The 16,211-nt window shown below is 38.6% G+C and overlaps 1 protein-coding gene across 10 annotated transcripts in view; it reads left to right on the forward strand.

Moving 5' to 3' along the window:
* Window positions 1-8,478: 8,478 nt before the first annotated feature.
* LOC139749089 (uncharacterized) overlaps window positions 8,479-16,211 on the forward strand; it is a 364,613-nt gene continuing 356,880 nt past the window's right edge. For 3 of the 10 annotated variants that reach the window (XM_071662635.1, XM_071662626.1, XM_071662631.1), the window contains exon 1: window positions 8,483-8,988. In XM_071662635.1, the coding sequence (XP_071518736.1) occupies window positions 8,584-8,988 (405 nt within the window). In that variant the 5' untranslated portion in view covers window positions 8,483-8,583. Of the gene's footprint in view, window positions 8,989-16,211 lie in introns of all 10 variants that reach the window. The other 7 variants (XR_011712885.1, XM_071662630.1, XM_071662632.1 and 4 more) reach the window with 4 other exon arrangements.

The following is a 16,211-nucleotide window of genomic DNA, read 5'->3' on the forward strand; positions in this document are numbered from 1 at the left end:
AAACTGTATTTATCATTAAAGACAAATAATCCTCATCTTAGCCACTTCTCAGATAAGAACAGTTAGAATTCACTCTAATAAAGTTTAGCAGTTTTTTTTCTCAGCAAGATTGTTAAATTGGTAAAATGTGGAGTAGTAAAAACCAAATACTGACTGACATCATTTGCGGCTCTGTAGATGGGAAGTTCGTAATTGTTGTGTTTGTGTTTTCACTCCTTCACTGCAAAAGCCTGAAAAGAACTTTTTTTCTAGGTACCCGTGTGTATTCCTTCCATTGATTTACTAGAAATACGGGATTTCATCTAACTAGCCCAATATCATCGTCTTACCATCACCCAACACAATTACATGTATAAGGCTGGGTCGGCTTCTGAAGTTATAAAGACCATCGACCAAGTTACCAGTCTTTGTCTCGTGACCTAAAGACAATTATATTGATAATGAAGGTGGACCAACACCGCTACCTAACTGTCGACAAACCAAATGAACGACGATGCAACTTGGATGGTATGCTAAACTCTGTCGCATGCGCTAATTTCGCCAGTACATGGGATACAGTGGTGTCAACACAGTGCTGTTCTTAGCGTTTACCGCTATCTTACATATACGCTCCCTCTACTTTTTTTTTCCTTTTTAGAGGCTAATGCTTTTATCACTCTTTTCTTTATTCTTGTTCTTTTATGCTTTTTCATTTCATAAAGAAATAAATGATATACAGTGTTGATAGTGTGTGTCGGCATTCGGAAGACAGTGAAAGCATTCATTATTTATTTTTTTTTCTTTGGCAAGGCATTATTTTCCTTTTCGTAGCAAAATTTGTTATACCAGCTCACTCGATCATAATACACAAAATCTAAAGGCATGCAATGTATTATTTTGGTACGTATTGACTAATTTCTGGTAATGTTCTCAATCGGATTGGGTCCAGTAACTGGTAAACAAGGGACATTCCTTTACGCTTATCTCTTAATAATACTCTACCATCTATTGATAAACGAATGAATGTTGGCGTTGATTATCGACGAAACGTAACGTCTTATATCAGTCAAATTCCAGCTCGCAGTATCCAAAACAGCGTTCAAATAATGTAGGACAGTTATTTGTTTACATTGACATACTGCCAGTTTACCCCTTGAATGTAAACTACAGAAAAGCACATCTGTCACAGCGAGTCATATATAAAGACTTACTTATATGGAATAAATTCCTGGAGTATTTCTATTCAGTATCCATTGTATCATTGTACTAAAATTAGTAGAAAATACAATTGACGAATGAGGAAATGGTATTCTAAGTTTGAATTTCAAGACGTGGTAAGTGTAAGTTCCGGTAACGTGCATTTTTTTTTATTCATAGACTGAGATAGTCTTCTCTGAATTACTTGGGATATTCTTCTTTGAATTACTATCTTGAAAATTCATTGTAAATTAAAATGATCATGTAGTTATACGTTGTTAATATGATGAAGACTAAGAAAGTAAATGGTCGTGAAAACATTTGGCAGGAGATTGCTCTCAATGGTGCAGGTAGCCAAGGCCTCTGTGGCTTGGGGACTCAGGCGGTACATCGTACCCTAATCCGGGGTCCAAAAGGGGCCCAGGAAAATTCCCAGGATCTCAAAAAAAATGCAGAAAATCATCAAAGCAATCCATTCCACACCTCTCTTATCTCACATACCCTTTTTTGGCCTTCACAGCTTATGGCATAAAACAGTATTGGGTAAAAACATGATGACTAATGGAGGAGGGAAGGGGGCTCAAAAGAAATTTTGTACCCCACCTCCAGATAAAATTTCTCTCAAGGCCCTGGGTCCAGCATTGTCATATGGACACATTAACCATGCAAATAATTTATTTTCGTATTCTTTTTCCAGAAAATGTCAATATCTACGGAATTTTGTAGTCGAGGTTATGCCCACACTGAAGGATATAGCGAATGCTGTAAATTGAAGGGAAACTAAAATAATTGAGAAAATGGTTTTCTTGTACATAAGTTAAATGAGATTCCGTTCTGTTACAACATTTTATATCCCACTCATGGGTTTGAGGGAAAAAGAGAATAACTACAAACTAATTCAGTATACATAGGGAAGTAAATTTTCCTCAAATAGTTGAATTTCTCAGTTATGGATGTGTGAAACATAGGTGCAGTGTTACAAGTGTGCTAAACAATAAAGCTTTAATTGATGGTTTTCTTGATCTCGTTCCTCTACAAGATGCCACGGCTAGCATATTATGTAAAAATGTAAATACATTTTTTGAATCAGATATAGATAGCCTTTAGAGTAAACGTAATAGCTTTTCCAGCAGATGGTCCCAACATGGCGTTAGGAACACGTCACTTAATTTCATCATTCTTGAAGAAATTTACTCTTTAGAATTCATGCTGAAAAACATTTGTCATTCCTTTACTTTGTGCGTTTTGTATGCTTGTTTAGAGAAGTCTTGCTCAACAAAAGTCCTTGCCAGAGATAAACCTATACCTGCTTTCAATGTGGTCACAAGTGCTTAGGAAAGCTTCACAAGTTGTATTCTTATCAAATAAAATGGTTATCCACGCATGGGATGTCCCCTCAAACAATCTTACGAAGATGGAATAAATACTCCAGGAACTAAGTTTATCTGATAATTCTTGGCTTTATTGTCAATTTCTATTAGTTCGAATAAGCAAAGGCAGTGGAATTTCATTTCATACATCGTTCAGTTTCCATGGAATTCCATGTCATACATAATTCACTTTCCAAGGCATTAAAAACAATTTTGCAATGCCGCATGAAAGAATACTACATGATCTAAGAATAAACCATAACAGTAAAGAAATGTTCTTTAAACTTATGTACTTAATTGATGTCGTCAGTTGGATAATTAATTGGCTGTTCTAGGTATCAAAAAATTGACAGTGAGGGTTGCTGGGAAATACCTTTGAGAAACTTAAAAAAAAGTTTTTCAATGTTTTTGAATAGAAAGGGCATAGCCGTTGTATGGCCTAGGAATAGCTATTTTCAAATTAATACAAACACTATGATGTTTACATTACACAAGCACTACAGTCGAGTTTTCTCGCTCAATAATATAAAAACAATTTAGAAATACAGTGTCAACACAGATCCTTCTTACTGTAATTGTGACAACGGTGGCAATGGTAGATGCAAATGTGGTTAGCAAAAATGTGGTAAAGGAGATGGGTGGGAAAGGTGTAATGATGGATGAAAATTGAATAGCACTTCGTTTTTCAATACAAAATTTATGTTAACCCTAAACTAGCAGCAGGGTACCTGTGTCTGTTTTGCATTCTCAGTCATATTAACTAGGTTTATCCTGAAATTACACATCGAGTCGAAAAAAGAAAAATCCCGTCATAATTTCAAGGTAACATGACCAATGCTAATCATAGCTTTTGGACAAATGAGATAACTCATCTTCTATCTGGATTATCCTGAAATTCCACATGGGGCAGAAAAGGAAAAATTCTGTCATAATTTCAAAGTAACATGACCACTGCTAAAATATAGGCTTTGAATAAATGACATCATTCATCTTCTAGCCATAAGGAAAAGGGAATGGAGTAGGAAAAGGCACTTATTATATATTCCTTGCGTGTCGTAGATGACTAAAAAGATCGGGTGCGGGGAACAGGTGCCTTCCCATTCATGTATTTCAGTTTTCAAAAGTTGGAACAGAAGAAGGAACCAACGGAGGAGTGCTCATCATTCTCGAAGGCTCGGACTTAGATGCTTGAATGTTATGTTAATGTAAACAAGATGAGAAGAAAAGAGATATAGGTAAATTTTCTAAGGAAAAGAGCCTGAGTGTTCTTGCTTTGAGTAAAACAAAGCTCAAGGGTGAGGGGAAGATTAATTTAGGAATGTCTTGGGGGTAAAGTCCAGTGTTAGTGTGAGAGCAAGCTAAGGAATGGGTAGCACTTCTACTGAATGGGACGTTGTGGGAATATGCGAATGGAAGCGAGGAAGCGTACACTTTGATGTGGGTAAAAATGAAAGTAGATGAAAAAGTGGGTGATTATTAATGCTTATGCATTTGGCCTTGAGAGGAGTGACGAAGGGCGAGAATTTTGGAGGGAGCTTAGTATTTCAGCAGTTTGGGCAATTTGAATGCGAAAGGGAATGCAAATGGTAAACAGGTTGTGGCTTTGTGCGCTGAAAAAAAACAACAACTGGTGACTGAGAATACCTGGTTTGAAAAGAGGGACATACATAAGTGTACGTGAGTAGAAAAGATTGTGAACGTCATTATCAGATTACGTAATAGATGATTGGTGTAAAAAAAAAAAGAGAGAGAGACTTTTGAGAGTAAAGGTGCTTTGAAAATGGGCAGCTGGTGGGATGTCTAATCATTATCTATGGGAGGCGAGGGTGAAGATTCGTAGAGGCTTTCGGAAAAGGATATGATGTGGGTAAGAAGAGGGTGGTATATATAAGAAGGCCTGGAAAAGAGACTTGCGTGAGGAGATACCAGGAGAGAGTGAGTATAGAATGGTAAATGGAACTAGGGGAGTCGGTGAGGAATGGAAGGTGTTCAGAGAAGTAGTGCTGACATGTGCGACGCAAGTGTGCGACTTGCGAAAGGTAAATGGTGGGCATGTGAGAGAGGGTAACAAGCAATGGGATGAAGTTACATTGCTAGTGAAACCGAAGAGAAGTGTTTGGGCGTTACCTATAGAGGAAGAGTGCGAGTGACTGGGAGACCAAGTGAAAGCGGCTACAGGTCAAGAGGAACGTACAGGGTCTAGAAAAGTGAGCAGGTATCAACACACTTCGGAGAGAATACGAAAGGAAGTTGATAGTGTGATAGAGGCAAGAGAACAAGTGGGAATATCGTGGATGGGGGAAATGGAGAAATGGTAACAGGCAGTGGTGAGGTGAAAAGATGGAGTAAGTGCTTTGAAGAACTGTTGAATGTGTTGTGTGGTAGGGTGGTAGATATGGCGACGTTTGGGTCGGGGGAGGTAATGATTCAGAGGTGAGAGTAATGGCAAGTGGTTTGGTGAAAAGAGAAGAGGGGGTGAAAAGCCTTACATTAGATGAAATGTGGCAAGGCGGCTGGAGTTGATGGTAAGGCAGTTGAGTTTCTAAAGAAAGTAGGTGACTGTGATGTTGATTGGTTAGATCCGATTTTCAGCGTAACTATGGATCATGGTGAGGTGTCCAAGGATTGGCAGAATGCCGCTTTAGCGCCATTTGTAAAAAGGCAAAGGAAACAAAGGGGTGTGTTCGAATTACAAAGGAACAAGTTTGCTGAGTGTCTTTGGTTGGTTTTGAGAGCTGTGATCGAGAGGGTTGTGGAATGCGCAGAATCAGCCTGGGGAGGAACAGTATGTGGTTTCAGGAGTGGAAGAGGATGAGCTCCGAAATGCACGTATGTGGCATTTATGAATTTGATGAAAGCATATGGTAAGGGTGATAGGGTTATTTATTTTGTGGAAGATATTACAAATATATGGTGTAGGAGGGAAGCCATTGGAAGGGAGGGTTAATGATTCTTGGTGAAAATGGTGTCCGGCAGGAGTGTGCGTGTCACCATGGCCGTTTAATGTTTCCTGATCGGGTGGTGAGGGAGGCAAATGCAAGGGTCTTGGAGAGAGGGGCAGGTATGCAGTCTTCTAGAAATAGAGGGGGGATGGGTTGGAGGCGAGTCAGTTGTTTGATGGTGGCAGATTCGAGTGAGAAACTGCAGAATCTGGTGTTTGACTTTAATATATTGTATTCATGGAGAATGTTAAGAGTAAATTTGGATAAAAGTAAGGTTATGTTCAGCTGTAAGGAAAGATATATTAGTCGGGTGTGAGGGGAGGTGGTGGGTTTGATGCAAGGGACATGGGGGAAGTTGTTTTAAATGCCTGAGTAATCAAAAGGTATGAATTATCAATCTATGCAGTCGATTCAATTTTTTTTTTTGTTACGTGTGAGTTCACTTCCAAATAATGCTAAGAAATATTTTTCATGTACTGTGTGTTTACAGTTTTTCAAGCCTTTTCCATGGATGTAACAGAATTCTACAGTATTTCATGATTAGTCTACAGATCTTAAAATTTTGGGATGGTATCACTGATTTGTCCTCACTCACAAGGCCAAATTAAAAGTTCTTGGAGGCCTGGAGGACTTGCTTCTGTCCTACAATGGAATGTCTTCTGAGCCCACACCAGGGATGTTTGATGGTGCTTTTGGTCGCTATGCTGGGCGGCGAGAATTTTGGTGACCAGGGGCATGTAGAGGAGAGGAACTCCCTAGTGAAGTTGTCGTAAACAAGATTAAATGAGTGGTGGACAGCGATGAGGTGAACGAGAACACTCTAAAGCTAACAATGAAGGGGCACTGAACGAATTAGACACGGGCGGTGATTAATGAAACTGCACAGAATTTAGAGAAGGAAAGTAGTGAAGAGTGAAGATGCACTTACAGCAGATGATCCCAATGATGAAGGGGGACGGTGGAGTAAAGGAGGTCGACAACAGTTTGGTTAAGTCGCTAGAGCTGAACGGAGGGTGTGCTGCCCCCCTGCTGGCAGACCTGAGAAACACCACTCCGGGAGTGATCTTCATGGGTTGGGGGTTATGACAATTCTCACAGACAGACCTGAGGAACAGACAAGATACAATCAATCCACCTGGCCTTCTCATCTGTCTAAGATTTCACTCTCTGCCAGGGGTTTGTTAAGCAAGAAACTATATCGTCTCTCAGAAAGTCATTCATTTGTTGTTTAATCACCCTCGTCAGGGAAATCGATTTGTAGTTCAATATCTCTTCTTGGTTTCCTTTCTTAAGAATACGTCACATTTGCTCTTTTCCACTCTCGGCACTTTTCCTTTCTCTGGTGACATGAAACTATTCAAGTAGTTTATCAAGTGTATCAGGACATTGAGCCTCGTCGAGATCAAGACCCTTTTGTACTGTTTTTATTCGATGTCTCAGTGTTCTGTAAGATCTCCCTGTTCTATCCCATTTGTGTTGGTGCTGTAAAAACACTTTTGAACCAGTCGCTGACTGTGCTGGGATAAGGGTACATTTTTTTTTTTTTTTTTTTTGCTTTTCATAGTGACCACGATATATCACGGACAAATCATGTCTATCTTGTATGACAACGAAATGGGGTAAGAAAATGAATGAAGGAATCAGTCAGAGCTCGTACAGTAACTGTAAACTTAACTTTCAATGGTAGAAGTGTTGTAGGAAGAAGGAAGGTGGGTATCATGACGGTCAATCCTCGTATGGCTGGTCTTCACACAAACTGAGAAGCAGCTGCCAGACGCGAGTCACGAGACCAGTTCCTGTTGCAGGCTGCTCACCAGAGCAGTTGTTGAAAGAAGAGCTGTAGAAAACATCACGGCGGGTTGAAAAGGGGTTGATAGTAAGAGATGATTACTTAGATGCCTGGAGAATCATTGTGATGTATGGCTTTTAATTCCACCTTGTTTGATATAGAGGTGGAGGGTAAGCTATCCCAAACAGGTGATCATATCCTATACTGGAGGGAATAAGATCCTTCTTGATCTGAAATAGGATAGCTTTTCAGGGAGAGAATCATAATACTTATACAACATTTGCAGGTTTGGAGAAACAGATTTCGGAATGTGATTAAGTAGATTTCCACGGTAGAGTGGATGACATGGTGAAGCCCAATATGTTCATAATACTGATTTTTTTAATAAACAGATGGCAAACTGACATTTCTTAATATAAGTAAGAATTGTGTTTTGGCTTTTTTGAATTTAACAGCAGATGGGCATTTCATTTGTAATGAGAGAATCTGTAAAGATTCCATTTTTGGTGAAGTATATCTCACTGTCTCATGATGGTTTGAATTCACAATGCAATAAACGTTATGCTTCCTTGACAGATGTAGACCAATGTGTATATATATATTTTTTAAAATAAGATGTTCTTTACGGTAATAGGAAAAATGATATAGTTATTTTCTTTAGTAATGCAAAATACTTACACATAGACTCTGAAGTGAAAATTAATTTGAAATTGATAACATTTCTCAACATGTGGAATATCATATGGATCCTGAAATCTTAAATATCTGGAGCGTCCAACGATATAGCACTGATGTGCAATCAATCAATTGAGAAAATAACCTTCCGTGTAGATGTTTTAGCACTCTTTTATGGACAGCCCTCATATGAAGTTCTTAAATAGTGATATATAAAAATTACTTTAATATCTATATTCACACATCTTCAATGATCCGTGCTTGGTATCCTATGTACGATCCAACATTTTTCTAGGGGTAGACAATGCGCAGTAGTCAAATAATCAACAAATTTGTCTGAAGAACAACACCCTTTGCAAAATACTCGTAGAAAATCTATTTGAATTTTTTGACTACTCATGTTTGTTAAGATTATTTCCATGCAACGATTAAGGTATATATGATGGGGAGGAGGTAAATAATAAGAATGGATGATAGGGTATAGAGACGCGTGGTGGCGTGGGTCGGAGTGAAGCGCATGCGCAGTATCGATCATTGCCCCCGCCTCGCGTGGAGTACACCCCTGCACGGCGCTCCGCCATTTTGAGTCAAGCTGTTGAGATTGTTGTTCACTTCATTATTATCGCAAGCCATGGCCATGGACGCTCAGGCACAGCCTAAGAACCTGGACAACGTGAAGAAAGAGCCACAGTCGCAAAAATCAAATGAAAATAGTGATAACACCAGCAATTTCCGAGGTGGAGGACGAGGTGGTCGAGGAGGCTTCCGTGGTAACCGGGGAGGCGGTAGTGGCGGCGGCGGTGGAGGTGGCCGTGGCGGTGGCCCTGCTGGCCGCGGCGGAGGTAGTGCCAACGCCAACAGTGCCCAGACTTCAACACAAGTTCCAGGCGGCATAGGAAGCTTAGGAAGTGGCGGTGGCAGCAACAACGCTGAGGGAAGGAATGAGGGTAGGAACGAGCAGCGAGGCGGTGGCGGCTACTATAGGGGCCGGGGCCGTGGTGGACGCGGCGGCGGTGGCGGCTATGACAAAAACCAGGTATGCTTATTACCTTTGATTTCCATCTTTGGCATTGTTTACCTTGATGGTCTGGCGGAAATGAAACTAATGGACTCTGTACCCTTAAGGAACTGTTTTACCTGCAGCATTGATTGAAGAACTGTAGATTACATTAGCAGAGTTTGGTTACTTGGTTTTTGTTTTTCTTTAAACCTGGCACATATGAAAAAGAATTTCAGCTCGAGGAACCTATCTCAAAACTTAATGTACTATAGTGAATTTTTTTTGTGATTATTGCTAGTAAATTAGTTTTATTTGACCAAGTTGATCAGATTACATTCTTAGGTCGACAGATTGTCTCCATGTCAACTAGACACTAATATTACGCTTGTTTAACTGGTATTCATCTTTTGGAGTGTTCTGGCTTCATCGTCTCTGCTTATCTCTGAGGCTTCTTTTGGTTGTTGGGGCTTGGGCATGGCAAGGAAGGCCGTGGATGTTGTAAAACACCCCAGGTTAAGAATATCTTCAGATGTTAAGATAATTCCAAGAGCACATAAATACCCAACTGAATGCAGTCATGGCTGATGTATCCACTGGAGGTTATTTGATCTGAAAGAACTGGTCTTTGCAATTGTTTTGAAAGTGCCATAAATCACTCACTGCAACCTGCTGTAGATGTGTGAATATCATTGGGAAATTTGTGTTTATCTCTGAGTAAAAGAAATACATGTTCCAGTAGCTCCCCTGAACTTATGGAAGCAGAAAATCTCATCACTGCCAGATGCATGAATCTACTTCATTTTCCCTTCCCACTCTTCTTTCTTTAATGCACATACATTTAGGGTTTTGTACTGTTTGCATAAGCAAAAACACTTGTCAATTTTTATAACTTTTTTTTTGAGAATATTGATCACTTGATACATATGCAAATAATGCAGTCTTTGTGGGAAAGTTACTTTGTGTTGAAGGTTCCAGTCATTAACTAAAATCCACATCAAGGCCAGGCCTTTTTTCAACTGTAGAGAGAATTATGAAACGGAAAACAAAAACTAGAAGTATTTACGAATTTTTATGGAAAAACCTGTCTTGAAATGTGCCAGGTCATTGTTATTAGGAAAGGTATATGGGAAGGTAGAGAGTTCCAAAGCTTCAACATATAAGGAAAGAAGCAGGTATCAAAATGGCCTACTTTTAAGTGATACAGCAGTTAGGGGAGTATTGCGCGGTCAAGTTAGTGGTTTTTGGCACACAAGTAGCCAGCTCTGTGAAGCAATAACCAAAGTAATATCTATAGAAGAGGGAGTCAACCAACATTGTGGTGTAGGGCAAGGGGCTCAAGTTTTGAAGTTAGCCAGAGGGACAGTTAATAAGTTGGATTGCTTGTATGAATTGAGCAACTGCTCCGTAGTTGATTGTTTTGTATTTTATTTGTGGAATGAGTTAGTTATTATAGAATTTGTATTTTGTATGTAGCACGAGTTATTTCATACAGAAAAAGTATTTGCTAGAGAAAATATAGGAAAAAGGTATTTCACAAATACTGTTCTTATCAGCTCACATCCTGTTTTGCCTTTGCAACACCAGGATAGACAATATCAGACCTGTCACTTTGTTTCACTTTTCTCGCTTATTTAGTTCCTCATATTCTCTTGCAACCAGGATAGCAGCTTTTGCAGTATTTATGGTGCTCTGTACAACACTTTGATGGCTCATGAATGATTGGCTCATTAGCATTCGTTTTGTGTTTGATAGTTGCTGTATTTTTTTCTTGTCAGTACTTCAGGTGTGAAATTCATTGGTAAAGCTATATAGCTGTACCATGCAGCTGACTTAATATGGGTGTTGCTGTCACAACACTTGCTGTGAATGGGATAGATACCAGTTTAAGGGCACTCCTAAAGTAACCAAAGGTTGGGAAGAAATTCATATTTGTAAACTTGTTATTGTTAGGAGTAATTACAGTGATAGGGAATGTGACTGGACCATTACTGTTTATGCTCTGGCAAATGGTAATGGTAGTTTGGGTGGCGCTATGAGAAAAATATTGGAATGATGTGGCTCTAATGAAAAATGTGGGGAAAATTTGGGAATCACTTAGTGCTCTTGGTGATACAGCCTTGCAGAAGGTGGCTTTTTGAGTTGGTGGAGTCTGGCAACAGCGCTGTTGGAAGATACTGTGTTTTTATCATATATTAAAGAATGGGGCAAACTATTTATTCAATAACAAAAATGTACAGGGGCTCCTTGGTTAATATCTTGTATGCACTTTTAAAAAGTATTATTTTGTGGAAAACTACAAGAAATGAGGCCAACTTAACTATTTTTTTTAATGGAATACATTCTTTGGAAATATTTCTTAATATTCTCATGCTGTTCTGTGCATTGCTTATTTACGTTAAGAATGAATGTATTAAAAGATAGATCGCTTTATTCATACTTAAAGTTATTTTGTCCACTATATCGCATGAATAATTGTCTTTTACCTATTCTTGAGAATAGAAGAGAGCATAGGTGGTCCATATTGTTAATTTTATGTAAAGAAGTTGCATGATTAAGTAATTTCTTAGAATGCCACAGTGTTGATTTAAGTAATATCTTAGAATGCCACAGTGTTTGTACTCATAGGTAATTTACCTGAATATTCGAATATATGAATGACCAGAAGTACCGTTTTATTATAAAAGATTTTTGTCCTTAGGAAAAGTGTAGTGTATGATGATTTACAATGAAGCTTGGCATGAACAGTGTTCATATGGTTCTTTAGGAAAATGAATGTAAACTTTGTGGTTATTACCATGATTGCAGCTCGTAATTGAATGGGTTATTAATTGTTTGTAATGCTTCTAATGGTGAGAAAATTGTGTTAGGGAAGAGTATAGAACATAACCCAGTTAGAATTATGAAAAAACTTTGAAGGGATATAGAAGGAATATCATCTGTTGCTATCCTGTTTTGTTGGAAGTAGTTTATCTAGTTATTACCCATACAAATTACATGAATTTGTCCAATAAACAGATCACTGATGGGGAAAATTGATCAGTTCAATTGTTTCAGGTTTATATATGAGAAAAGGTTGAATGGTGGTGATGTTATAGGTCTCTGGGTAATATTAGAAAGAAGTTTACTAAGTAATTTTAGAAAGAGAAAGTAAGAATATTCATATTTGTAATAGTATTTTTCTTCATACGTTGGATGCTTCAGTCATGAACAAAATGCTGGGGCTTAATTGAAAAAATAGAGAGGTTAATGAAAGGGAGAAGAAAACTATTCATGAATTTTGATGGAAGTGCAAAATGTCTTTCAAATGTGCCAGGTTAGCGGTGTTGGAAAAGATGTGAGGGTAGAGAGTTCCAAAGGGAAAGAAACTGTTATCAGAACTGCCCACCGCTGAGTTTCTAGGGCCTCACACTCATAATCATGTGACTCTCAGCCCTTAGGAGCAAAAACCTTAGTAATACCAACAAAAGAGGGAAAGTGAACCAACATTGTAGGCATAGGGCAAGCTGGTCAAGTTTTGAGATTATCTTGGAGAGTGGAGAGATCATAAGTCTGACTGCTTTCGACTCTACCCTATCAAGGAAGAATGCAGAGCTAGAACCGCACTAGATGTGAGAGTGGTACTCCATACAATTAGTCCTTTGTATAAACCGCAATTGATCAGTAGAAAAGAAATTTCATTTAAGCAGGACTCCTAGTTTCTTAGAGGCAGACTTAGCTATTTCTGCAGTGTTGGGTCTCCAAGATAGTGGATATTACAGTAACACCAAGCATGTTCTGTGAGGTAAGAGATTAGATTACAGAATTGTTGAAGGAGAGAGGAAAGTTAAGATTTTCAATCGAGACGTCATGGAGGCATTAAACTTGACTAGATTTTATCTACCTCACTGAGATATCTAGTCCAAATCAATGTTTATTGAGGAAGTTGTGATTAGATGTATATTGAGCAAGATAAGTATTAGAATTGAAGAATGTAAGGGATGCAGTGTTGAGTCATCAGCATGAGTGCAATTGGATTTTAGTGGAAGCAAGTAGATTGTTGTTAAAAAGGAGCAGTAGTTTAGGAGACAGGACAAAGTCTTCAGGGACACCACAGTTTATGGAGACAGGAGAGGCTGATACATCAATAACCACGGAGATGAATTAGATAGAGGTAAAGCTAGATACAATTTGAAAGAGGAAGGGGAGCTTATCATTCTTGCACTGATGTGAATTTTAGAAAATAGTTCGCAATTATTACACTATTGTTCATGCATTGATGTGAAATTTGTCCTTGCAATTGATATATTGTTAATGTTTCTTCATATTTTTACTTTTAGTTTAAAACTTTGATGCTAGTGAAGGAAAGGGCCTTCCATTAATGCCAGTTGTCTGTTAATTCACATTCTTACACACCAGTGGATGTATAAATAGTTTATATAGTATTTTGGGTTAGTGATAACTACAGAGTGAGAAGTAACGGAAATTTAAGAACATAGGATTATGTAATGTGTACAGTATTGCTATTGCTCATCTTCCTGATGGCTCAGGTTGGGATGTTTGAATGTAATTAAGATGAGAAGGAGAGAAAGAGTGGGATAGCTTCTTTGAGGATAGGAACCTGGCTTTCTAGCTCAAGTAAGATAAAGCTCAAGGGTAGAGAAAGAATGGTTGGCAAATGTTGTTGGGGTTAAGTCAAGAGTTAGTGTGTGGGTGAGGGCAAGAGGACAATGGTAGTAACTTAGTCTGCTCCAACCATGACCCACACTTATGCCACCTGACAACCGTCACTGAAGTTGTGAAGCACTCTGTCACATACACCTGCAAAGTAGCAAATTTTGACTACACAAAAAGAGGGACTGGCATAAGTAGGTTCCTTGCAGAATAACAGAATCATGTATAATGATCTTGCATAAAGTGAGGGATGGATATACTGTGAAGGATTGTTGAGTGTTTTTGATGATAGGATGGCAGATTTAAGATGTTTGGGTTGTGGAAGTATACGAAATGAGTTTTGGGAATTGGTTTGGAGAAAAGGGAAGAAATTGTGAAAGCCCTGAGGAAAACAATGCTGCTGGAGTGGATGGTATTGCAGTTGAATTTTTTAGAAAGTGAGTGACTTGTGGATTGATTCTAAGCCCATATATACCAAGTTGACCCACTTTTGACTCCAAAATATGGATCAGGCTCCGTAGGCTGACTTTTGATGATGTGGCCTTGAACCCTTGGTTGATTCAGGGCCTTGGCTGAGTGATCAGGTCCCTCCCATCAGTCTGCCACTGCCCTTAAAACACGACTATGCCTCCTGACACTCAGAAAAACATACAACCAAGTGCCCAGCTAGTGCTCCATTTTATCATGCCTCTCAAATTATAGCGAATGTAATGGAAGTGTTATTTTCCATCATTTTCCCAAAGACAACAGAGTGAGGAGAAATTAGATTACTGTTCGCGGTGAACACAATATTAATTCTAATAATGCAAAAATATGCAGCATGCATTAGATTTAAAACAAGTGACCATAAAAAAAACATGAAATATGAACTGCTATGCCAGCCAGTGCCAAAGAATCAAAAGAGAAGGAAACCTAGCAAGGGAGATGTTATAAAGTTTCCTAGGACATTTGTAGGTATGTAGATCTGTTTGGCATTGGTGGTTTCCTTTTATGTATGGTGTTGTTTACTTTCTGTGGAATTAGGACTTTGAACAAAATATGATTGCAATACAGAAAACATCAAAAAATGCATCATGCAACTTACTGAACATTTGGTTATAACTGTACATAGATATATTTATTCTTATGAATGATGTTTTTGAAATAAATGGAATATATGCACTTCATTATTTGTTTTATAACTGAGCCAACAAATGTCTTGGAAGGCAAGGAAGCTGAGGAAAGTTATGAATACTGAGAGGGGAGGTATGGATACTGCATGGAAAGGTATAGAAATTGTGAGCAAAGTGTAGATGAATATACATTTTCATTAGCCCTGTACTAGCATGTTTTCTTTGTTTAGGGCCATTGATGTAGCATACATGTTCCACCCACATGCGTATGGGTCAGCTTGGCTTATATATATATATAGGCTTAGGATTGATTGATCAGGATTTTCGTTGTATGTATGGATCATGGTAAGGTGCTTGAGGCTGAACGAGTGCATGTGTAATGCCATTTTATAAAGGGGGATAAAAGTGAGTATTCAAATTGCAGAGGTATAACTTTGAGTGTAAATTGGATGAAAGAGTGGATATTGAGCTGGTTGTGGCATCCAAAGGTATCAGAAAGGGAAGGAACAATGGTTTCAGGAGTGGTAGAGGATCATGTGTGCATTAGGTGTTTCTCTGAAGACTGTGGGTGAAATTTTTTCTTGAGAAATGGAAAGATTTGAATGTGGCATCTGTTGGTCTGGAGAAAGAATATAAGGTTGATAGAGATGTATGTTGTGTTGCAGATATATGGTGTGATGTGTTTATTATGAAACAGTGACGTGTGTGTGATTAGTTAGAGAGGAGGGTGATTGGTTCCAGGTGATGGTGGGTCTGTGGCAGGGGTGTGTAATGGTTGGCTTGGTGAGGAAGGTAAATGCACGCAAGGAATTTGGAGAGTCTGTTAGGTTTGGGGCCTGGGAGATATGTGTTAGTTTGTTAATGACACAATACTAGATGCTGATATAAGTAAGAAACTGCAGAAATTGATGTCTGAGTTTAGGAGTGTTGACTTTAAAATGAGTGAGTAATGTTATTAGGTTTAGTAACTAAGTGCAGTGAGATGTTAGGTGGGGTTCGAATTTGAATGGAGAAACCATTGAAGAAGTGAAGTGTTTTAGATACCTGGAAGTGGACTTTGCTTGGAATGCAATGAAAGCTTTTAGGTGAGTTGAGGGGGTGAAATTTCTTGGGACATTGAGGGATATGTGGAGAGAGGTCACTATTAGGGAAAGTGAAAATGGAAATGTGTGAAGGTATAGTAGTCCAGATGGTTTTATATGGAAATGAGGTATGGACTATAGATGAGAAATGGAAGCGTGAATATGTTTGAGGACAATATATGGTGGTACCAAATTCATGTATTTATTACTGCGTATGTAAGACATGGAAAATAGTGCTGATAAGAGCTATATTTTGATTATGAATATGACTGGCATGCTGTATGTGCCCAGTAATATGACGAAGTTTTGCATCATGAAGTTTTCTCGTATACACAAGCTTCTGATATGGATACTCACTTTGTGGTTTTCAGCTACCGTGTTGTACTATTGCACTGTCTTTATTGATGACAGTGGT

Source organism: Panulirus ornatus, chromosome 6 (assembly GCF_036320965.1).
Source record: "Panulirus ornatus isolate Po-2019 chromosome 6, ASM3632096v1, whole genome shotgun sequence".
Classification (NCBI taxonomy): domain Eukaryota; kingdom Metazoa; phylum Arthropoda; class Malacostraca; order Decapoda; family Palinuridae; genus Panulirus; species Panulirus ornatus.